General features: G+C 39.5%; 1 protein-coding gene across 11 annotated transcripts in view; it reads left to right on the plus strand.

Moving 5' to 3' along the window:
• The first annotated feature begins 1,407 nt into the window (after positions 1-1,407).
• LOC308079286 (NACHT, LRR and PYD domains-containing protein 3-like) overlaps positions 1,408-10,479 on the plus strand; it is a 319,371-nt gene continuing 310,299 nt past the window's right edge. For 5 of the 11 annotated variants that reach the window (XM_080420674.1, XM_080420684.1, XM_080420680.1 and 2 more), the window contains exons 1-5: positions 1,408-1,446; positions 6,058-6,192; positions 6,702-6,815; positions 7,601-7,714; positions 10,115-10,228. In XM_080420674.1, the coding sequence (XP_080276800.1) occupies positions 6,077-6,192; positions 6,702-6,815; positions 7,601-7,714; positions 10,115-10,228 (458 nt within the window). In that variant the 5' untranslated portion in view covers positions 1,408-1,446; positions 6,058-6,076. Of the gene's footprint in view, positions 1,447-6,057; positions 6,193-6,443; positions 6,560-6,701; positions 6,816-7,600; positions 7,715-10,114; positions 10,229-10,479 lie in introns of those variants that run through there. The other 6 variants (XM_080420686.1, XM_080420681.1, XM_080420683.1 and 3 more) reach the window with 6 other exon arrangements.

A 10,479-nucleotide genomic window follows, 5' to 3' on the forward strand; every position in this document is an offset into this window, starting at 1 on the left:
CTTTGGTGCATTTCAGTGTGTATGTGGGATCTGGGGTGCCTGTTATTGTCGATACAGATCACAACCCACTTACATTCCTTAGCTCTCTTAAATGTCCAAACCAAAGACTTATTAGGTGGTCTTTGTTGTTACAGTCATTTTCTTTGGACATCAGGCACATTAAAGGGAAAGATAATGTGGTGGCAGATGCACTGTCTCGTGCTCCTGTGTAAATGTCTGTCTAATCCTTGATGTCTTTGTTTTTCTAGAGCCTGGCGTTGTGGTCCCTGGCCTGTCCTGCTCCTTGACAGCCCTATTGCTAGCTGAAACACCAGGATCCAGCTGTTGAGGGGGGAGGAGAGTCCAGGGGTGTGCAAAGCCAGGGCTCTAAGGGTGTATTACACTCTAGTAGTAGACACATGTTCTGAAAGTATTTGAGTCTGAAATTGTAAAATGTAATGTTAAAATAGTGTGATGTAAAGTGCACTCAAGTGTTTGAATTTTGGGTTAGATTATTGTTTTATATTTAAGTAGTGTTCAATGGGGAGCCGTGGTTCCTAGTGGGACCACGACTTTAAGGGGGGGGGTGTGATGCCCATATATTAGTCTGGGTGGTTGTGGGTGTGAATGCCTTGCAGTAACTCTTGCCCTATTAGGAGAGCAGGGTGGAGCTGATTGCTCATTGGAGAGCACCTGGGCCCGGTGCCTCCAGGAGGCTATAAAAGCCCCACCCTGGCCAGTCTCTAGGAGAAGCCTGAGAGAAGCAGACCTATCTCCACCAGCTCCAACCCTACTCACCATGCTCTTACCATTATGATTATGTTCTTTCTTTCCATCCACACACCTCGCACCACACCATGCTCCACACATCCACATCTACACTACTGATTACTGACTTCACACTCCATAGGATCCGTATGTTCTGTTTATACCTCAGTTGTTTGTTGTTAGTAGCTTTCGTTTAATAAATATGATTTGATTTATAACTTCATCCTGGTCTCCTCCCTGATGTTTGTCACGGCCTAGAGCCAAGCTGTGACAACACACACACACACACACACACACGTTGTTTGTGTAGGATGGACAATCGGATCCATGTTTTATATTATAATACGTTATTTTAATAATGATTTTATTTTTTTCATTTTACAATATTGTCTTCTGCTTTCTACTTCTAACCCCTCCCCCTTCTGTCTGTCTGTCTGTCTGTCTGTCTGTGTGCGTCTCTCTCTGTCTCGCTGTCTCTGTCTCTCTGTCTCTCTCTCTCTCTCTCAGAGGGGAGTGGTTTAGGAAAAGTACTCAGGTGTGTGTGGGAAGAGGGGGGCTTAATGGTGACATCATGCAGGTGTGTGTGTGTGTGTGTGTGTGTGTGTGTGTCAGGGAGTGGTGTATGAAGGACATATGTATGAATGTACATTTCACAACAACAGCAGAACAGTGAGTCCATTATGAGACGACATATGTACGGTACGTTTACATACTTTCATTAGTTTTAATCATTTAATTTTACGTGTGGAGGGGAGCAGATCTACAAGCTCACAACATGTTACCCTGCAACACGTTGTGAGCTTGTAGATCCGCAAACAATCACCTTTCAGACAAGACGAGGAAGCTTTGAAGTTGTGACGTTGTGAAGTTGTGTAGTTGTGTAGTTGTGTTGAATTGATGTTGTGTTGATGTTGAGTAGTAGCAGATGTACAAGCTCTCAGTGAGCTTAGATCTGTTATATTCTAGGCTCAACACCATGGTATGAAGGAGCATACAGCTGTGAAAGTGTTGCTTTGTGTTGTTGTGGTTAGCCTAGCCGTTAGCCTAGCCGTTAGCTCACACTGCGTTGACTGGATAGAGGAGGGGAGCAGATCTACAAGCTCACAACATGTCACGCTGCAACACGTTGAGAGCTTGTAGATCAGCCAGTATGAATCATCTGTGATGATGACGCTAACACAGGGGGAGGAGTTAAGGTGGCAGGTGTGTGTGTGTGTGTGTGTGTGTGTGTGTGTGTGTGTGTGTGTGTGTGACACTTGTAGATCTGCTCATGCTGTCAGTTCAGTGACAGGAGCTGTCAACCTGTCTCTCTGACTGACTGGCTGATTTGATGTTACATCGCTTTTTTTTTTAAATGGCAAAACTATCAGATCTACAAGGTCACATCATGTAGAGAATCACAGCAGAGAGAATCAATAACAAGTAGACTTGGTAACCTGGCTGTAGAAAGTAACACCACAGTAAAGAACCTGGGGGTGATTATCGATTCTGAATTGAATTTCAATACACACATTAATCATGTCACCAAGATTGCTTTCTTTCATCTTAGAAATATTGCGCGAATTAGAGACTATCTGTCGTTAGACGATGCAAAAACGCTGATCCACGCTTTTGTTTTCTCTCGGCTTGATTACTGCAACGCACTTTACTCTGGCCTGCCAAAGAAAACAACTGACAGATTACAACTTGTTCAAAATGCGGCAGCCAGAATTTTAACTGAGAGAACATATCACTCCAGTTCTAGCTTCACTACACTGGCTCCCGGTTGTTTTTAGGATTGATTTTAAAATTCTTTTAATAGTTTATAAAGCTCTAAATGGTCTGGCACCTTCCTACCTCTCTGACTGCCTAGAGATATATGTTCCAAACCGGGCCCTCAGGTCTTTAAGTGCTGACCTGCTCGAGGTGCCTATAATGACATACGAAAAATACGGTAAAGCAGCATTCTGCTTTTACGGACCGACAGTGTGGAATAAACTCCCATTACACTTAAGACAGGCAGCCTCTGTCGATAGCTTTAAAGCACAGCTCAAGACCTATTACTTCACTCTTGCTTTTAGCTGATTCTTTGGTTGATTTTTAATTCCTCACTGTATTGCCTATTTTAATGTTAATTTTATGCCTTTGCTTTTATTTTATTTTATTTTATTTTTGTTTGCTTTATTGTTAAATTGGTTCTAACTGTAATTGTATTCTTGCTCTGTAAAGCACTTTGAGCTGCATTTCATGTCATGAAAGGTGCTATACAAATAAAGTTTATTATTATTATTATTATTATGTTACACCACATTTAGTTACCTATCGGATTATGTGACTTGTCCTCACTTGTGTGTGTGTGTGTGTGTGTGTGTGTGTGTGTGTGTGTGTGTCAAGAACAAAGCAATATAAGTCAGGAACAAAGTCCACACACACGCAGGTGTGTCACATGCATTATTATCACAGTGACAGATTGTTCAGGCTCCATTTTGACTCGACGCTGGAAAGAGAAGAACCTCCATGTCTGGTAAGAGTTTATACATTTATGTAACTTCTAGTTATTGTATATATATATATATATATTCTAGCCATATGTGTAACTTCAAGACATCATGTTGTGAAATGAGATTATTGTTTATATTTGAAATAGTGAAACAGCTGATCTACAAGCTCACAGTGTGTCACAATGATATGTCTTCCATATATGGTGTGTTGAAAAGTGTTAACCCTTAAAGGAGTATTTCACCCCCAAAATGACCCCCCCCCCCCCCAAAAAAAAAAAAGAATTACCCCATGAAGACTTGAATTCATGGAGATTGTATTGTTAAAGTAATAGATACTTAGATTACAGTAGGTGAGTAAGGGGTTAAAGTAATAGATACTTATATTACAGTAGGTGAGGAGAACAGACTCATTTTGAAACCAGACTAAATGTTAATGATTGACAGATGGTTTAAAATGGTGACGTGTTTATAGTCCCACCGTTAGCAGAAAGTAACTGAGTACATTTACTCACCCTAAGCACAAACCAGTCATGAAATACTTTATCTTTACTTAAATTAAATGAAAATGAAATACTTAGTATTTCCATTTATACTGTTATAGCCTACTTTACTACATACATTAACCACTTAAGCCCTGTTTTACACTTTGTGTTTCAAAAATAGCCGATCTACAAGCTCACTTGTAGATCCCCCCCCACCCCCAGACACAACTCCCCTTATTCACCTTATTCCTGGCCACGCCCAGGAAGTAGGTAGGAAGGTAGGGGAGTAGGGGGGGGGGGCCCATATCAAGGGGTTTCCTGTTTACCAGTGTTGCCATGCCTGCTTATTATAAGCGACTTTGGGCTTGATTCTAAAGTGTAGTTGCTTATTTTGGCTTGCTTCCTAATGCCTAATGTCAAGGACCCCCAGATTAATATGTATTTGTCCATGGACCCCCATCATGGCATATTTTGTGCCAGGGACCCCCATACAAGATTTTTGTTGTTAAAATGTTTCAAAAATATAAAAAACAAAATCTCACCTTTTTCTTACAATATTTTTTTGAAAATAGCAGATCTACAAGCTCACAACATGGCATGATGTGACGCGTTGTTTTATCTGCTTGTAGATCTGCTATTTCCAAATAGCTGATGTAAAAGTGGTGAAACTTAGCCTTTAGTTGCTTTTTTGGGGGGCTTGTTTTCATAGACCTGGCCGCTTGTTTCTCTTGCAAAATCTGGCAACAAACTGATTACCTGCGTTACACCTGTAGCCCACTAGGGAGGAAGATGCAGTGGTGTAAAGTAACTAATTACATTTACTCAAGTACTGTACTTGAGTACAATTTTGAGGTGCTTTTACTTTACTGTGTATTTCCAGATGTCTATACTTTTACTTCTACTCCACTGCATCTCAGAGGCAAATCTTGTACTTTTACTCCACTACAATTATTTGAAAGCTTTAGTTACTTTCTAGATATAAATTATTACATTATAAAACATACATTAACCACTTTAGCCCTATTTTATACCTAGGCTATTTGAAAATAGCAGATCTACAAGCTCACAACTTGTCGCATCGCGACGCGTTGTTAGCTTGTAGATCAACTATTTTCAAACATTTTAGTACTTTTACTTTTGGTACTTTAAGTACATTTTGATACAAATACTTTTGTACTCAAGTAAATTCTGAATTCCGGACTTTTACTTGTAACAGAGTACTTCTGAATTGCGGTATTGATACTTTTACTTAAGTAAAACATTTGAGTACTTTTTTCCACCACTGGTCAGATGTCTCATATTTCCATTCCAATTGTCTATGTCTGCCTTCCACAATGTGCGGGCCCTAGGTAGACAACCTGGCCTGGCGGAGACCTGCACTCAGAGGAGCACACTTTTAAGTAATGTTTGTTGTATCTAGAGCTAGAACAATGTGAGCTCTGTTGTATCTAGAGCTAGAACAATGTTAGCTCTGTTGTATCTAGAGCTAGAACAATGTTAGCTCTGTTGTATCTAGAGCTAGAACAATGTGAGCTCTGTTGTATCTAGAGCTAGAACAATGTTAGCTCTGTTGTATCTAGAGCTAGAACAATGTTAGCTCTGTTGTATCTAGAGCTAGAACAATGTTAGCTCTGTTGTATCTAGAGCTAGAACAATGTTAGCTCTGTTGCCCAAATGGTAACTTTGGGAAATCTCTAGTAATTTACTAAATCTAAGATGGCCAATGAACGCTATGGCAACAATTTAACCTTTGACCCGCTCGTCCTATAATGATGTGTAATAACTCTATTTTATAATTTTCATGTAAAATATATTTCTGATTTGTTTGTGTTTTCATTGCAGGTTACCCTCACCTCTCAACCTCACCTGGCAAACAGGTGAGATACTTTGGTACTTTAAGTATATTTAGATGCTAATATTTCTGGAAAACATGACGTGTCTGTTCTTTTAGTGGAAAGATGTAGCTGAGTGGGTATTGATGCTACAATGTAATCTATATTTTATTACTATTATTATTATTATTATTATTATTATTATTATTATTATCTGGTGTAACAGGTGGATCTGTTACACCAGTGTGTGTTTAGAGTAAATAATGTACGTCCAGTGTTTCCTGTTTTCTAATATTTAATTGACTATAACCTTAAAAGGTTTGATAAAGACTTAAAGATGAGTGAGTGTTTTCTGATCTATTTCATTGACTGTAATCCTGACAGGTTAAATAAAGACCTAAAGATGAGTGAGTGTTTTCTGATCTATGTCATTGACTGTAACCCTGACAGGTTTAATAAAGACCTAAAGATGAGTGAGTGTTTTCTGATCTATTTCATTGACTGTAACCCTGACAGGTTAAATAAAAACCTAAAGATGAGTGAGTGTGTGGAGAGAGAGGAGGAGGGACCTGACAAACATCACATCCACAGACCAGAGTCTCCAACAGTGAAGAGTGACTGGACTAAAGAACCTGGACCTCCACACACACAGTATGTCTCTGTAATGTTTATCTATAGATTATAAGTTACAGTTTGTGAATGAAGTGGTACAAATCACAATGTGATGTTCAGTGGTGAAGCTGCTCTATACAGACTGACTGTCTGCATGTTATTGTTGCAGCAATGTCCAGGAGTTGAAACCCCAAAACCTTTTACTCTGTTATACTTTCATAATGTGAAGAATCTTGAACAAACTGACCTTTTAATTTACATAATAACTGTATAAACATTTGTTTGATTCCAGAAGTGTTTACCACAGACCAGAGTCTCCAACACCCAGCTGTGTGTCTATGAAGAGTGACTGTTCTAAAGATTATCCTCCTGACTTCAGTAATGAACCTGGACCTCCAAACACACAGTATGTTAATCCATTACAATATACACAACACTATAACATGAATAAGGGGACGTTACAATAAAGAATATTTAACAAACCAACTTTTTCAATCACATATTAATTAAAACAATGTTTTTAGTTGTTGTTATTTTTATGATTCCAGAAGTGTTCACCACAGACCAGAGTCTCCAACACCCAGCTGTGTGTCTATGAAGAGTGACTGGTCTAAAGGACTTCCTCTTAAATTCAGTAATGAACCTGGATCTCCACACACAAAGTAAGATCACTGATCTCTGTGAACTCCAACGATCTGCTCACAGATGTAGACAGTAGTAGAGTATCTCACTGTCAGCTGTAGTGATCTTTGATTCACTGATTCTTTGTTTGTATTGGACATGCACTGTGGTTCCTCAGGGCTTTCTACTTGGTCCAAAAATAGCCGATCTACAAGCTCACAACGTGTGAAGTCGTGAGCTTGTAGATTTGCTATGTTGGCTGAATGTTCACCCAGATGTGGTTAAATAATCAGATCTCAGTCACACAGACCCCAGTCACATTTATATTTACATAAAAAGATGGGTGGGGACAGGGAGCAGAGCCCACTCCCACAGCGCTCTTTCTGTGGAGCCCGGTGAAGGAGTGAGTTGTTTGACTCTCTGTGGACAAGATGGTAGAGGACAGAATTCTAAGTCCTATTGTAATTTGAGGACTGCCATGTTTTCTTACTTCTTCCCCACGGTGTGTATAGGGAATCAAGACTTTTAATGACTGTTGGTAGGGCATTCCACATTTTGGTGGCAGTATTGTAGAATGCATTTTTCCAGAATTTAGGGGGAATTAAGTCAGATCATCTCTCACTGTAGAGAAGTTGTTAGGTACATGGACACTGAGTTCCTCTAAATATCTTACAGACCAGGCCCATTGTTCCTCTGACTATCTTAAAGACCAGGCTCATTGCAAGTGTCTATACTCTGTCTTCTATTTTGAGCCATCCTAGCCTTACAAAGTGAGCTGGGGTCAGGTCAGGTTAGAACCATTTGAATAATCCTCTCTTTCTCTCAGGGTCCATCAGAGGAGAGCAGGGTCTCCTGTACCCAGCTGTGTCTCCATGAAGAGTGACTGGTCCATGCATAAACATATTAACTTCAAAGATGAACACCAGTCTACTGATCACAGGTCAGAATGTAAAACACACAGAAAACACAATGGCCCTCATTTATCAACGTGGTGCAGACCAAATAATGGGCGTACGGCGAGATCACCGCAACTTTTGGCATTTATCAATATATCCTGACGTTGCCTTCAGCCTACCGTACGATGAGATCTCATGTCTGGTCGATAGCAGTTGTTGACGTTGGCTGCGCCCGTTTATTCCATTGTAGACCTGCGGAGCAGCATTGTCTGACTGTCTGACAGGCATCTGGACACATAATCCACTCCTAAATGTATATCTACACTAAGAAATAATATTAAAAAATATAATATTTTATAAAGTAATTTAAACAAACTGCTTTAACAGTCATTCAGATAAGATTGCAGATCTGGCTGCAAAATAGCAGATCTACAAGCTCACAAGTGTCGTATCGCGACGCGTTGTGAACTTGTAGATCTGCTATTTTCAAAATATACGAGCGCTTTTGCGAGAGCATTTTCCAGGAGTCATCTTTTCATGGACAGTGAGGTGTACAAACTTACAGTAGCTTGTCCTATGGTATGGAGTTATGTCATAGAGAGTTATGAAGGCTACAACCTGGCTGGGTTAAGGATATAAACCCGACGATTGAATCTCTTATTAACGTGGCAGCACGGGATCACTGCAGCCCTACATGACTGCTTTATTTTAGTGTAACTCGAACGCGCACTGCTCAGTATGGGGTAAATAAATATACAAACGTATTCCATTCATGGCGATATGATTGGTATCATAATATGTCATTCATGTAGGCTACAAGCCTACGTGACAAAGATTGTACCGTAACGGATTGCATGAAAGACACAGTTGGGCGTGTGCGTGCGTGCGCGTATTTGTGTGTGTGTGTGTGTGTGTGTAAGAGAGAGGCGTGTGCGTGTGTGACTTGACGGGCAGCGAGGCGACGCGAGCCGGCGAAACTCTTTCTTATTGGCTTTCCATGCTTTATTTGGTCATATTCCGGTTCTCAATGTCGTAAAATCAGGGCGTTTCGAGAATATTTAAGGGTGTGTTATATAAATGACGCTCGGTTTCAGCCGTTACATTTATCAAGGCTCAGACCCAATGTACGTTAGGATTGGCTGTATAGGATCCCTTTGATAAATGTGACTTTGACGTTTGTGTACGGCCGAATATATGGAAGAATATAAGCCGGTTTATACGCTCCGTTGATACATGAGGGCCATGATTTAGTTGTTATCAAACTAAACTCTACTGAGGAATATAAATGGTCTGGTTATACTGCCAATAACGCATATATGCGTTCTATTGAATACATCACTTGCCTGCCAATAACGCATAAATGCGTTCTATTGAAAAAAAAAAATTTTATTTTAATTTTTTTTTTTTTTTTTTGGCCCTAAGACCTAGGAGATATGATTGTTTGAAGATCTAGACTCCTATCCACTTCCTTGTTAACTTAAAACTTAAAAATTCTGTATCTCGGCTCCTGAGTACTTTTTGTTTTTCAATTAAAAATCTCTGGCAGCCAACAGCTAAAAATCTGAAATAACTCTGGCAGCTGGTGAGTTAAGACACTGATGATTTAGTGTTGTAGTATGAACAGGTTATGACAGCATTAATAACCTTTGTTTTCAGTTATTAATAATCATCATACTGTCCAAAGTTCACAAGATAGTCTGAAAACATTAAATCAGAAATACATCTGATTGATTTATAGAAATGATGATTATTATTATTTAACAACTTATGGTTAACGAGTTGTAGAGGCCAGCCTGCTATAGCGCCACCATGAGGCAACAGTGTCCGAAATTAGCTGTTCACAGACAGACTCACAGACAGATTCACGTAAGTGAAAACACAATCCCTCTCCTCGGCTGTCGTTCTGGTCTGGTGGAAATCATTACTAAAAACACAAGACATAGAGTCCAAGAACAGTGTATCTTCCCTGTCCAATGAAGTTGTACAAATAAAGATTTGGTGTTCAGTGGTGAAGCTGCAATATACTTACTGTCTGTCTGTCTGTCTGTCTGTCTGTCTGTCATGGCAGACCATGAAAGAGTTCATTTCCACGTTGTTTTTATTGGCTGAGCACTGTTAGGACTAAAGCATGATTTATACTTCCTCGTACTACGGTGATGCGTGCCGATAAATAAAATAACAGATCTACAAGCTAACAACACCACAACATGTTGTGAGTTTGTAGATCTGCTATTTTTACTATGTAACTATGGAATATCTGTGCAACTGATATTGTACTGTATTTTAGCATTACATTACATATACATTACAAGTTTCTATTGCTATTCATTTTATTGCGTAGAGAGTTTTACTCTCTTCTACTTGTATTATGGGATATAACGAATCTTGAACAAACTGACCCTTTCATTCACATGATTATTGTATAAACATTTGTATGATTCCAGAAGTGTTCACCACAGACCAGAGTCTTCAGCAGCCAGCTGTGTGTCTATGAAGAGTGACACGTCTAAAGAATGGGGTCCTAACTTCAGTAATGAACCTGGACCTCCACACACAAAGTATGTGAATCTTCCTTTATACAATTATACTATATCACTATAACATGACAAATAGAATTCTTGCACAATAGAAACAAGTCCCCAGGACATCGTTGTGTTATCCTTTTAGCTCAAATGTCTGTCTGTACCTCGAGCTGTTTACATTTCTGTTTGATAAAGTATTCAATCGGCCTGGACTATGAAAACAAGCCCAAAAGAAGAGGACTAGGCTATGTTTTACCACTTTACATCAGCTATTTGAAAATGGCAGA

Source organism: Gymnoscopelus braueri, assembly GCF_963280865.1.
Source record: "Gymnoscopelus braueri genome assembly, chromosome: 23".
In the NCBI taxonomy this organism is placed as follows: Eukaryota; Metazoa; Chordata; class Actinopteri; order Myctophiformes; family Myctophidae; genus Gymnoscopelus; species Gymnoscopelus braueri.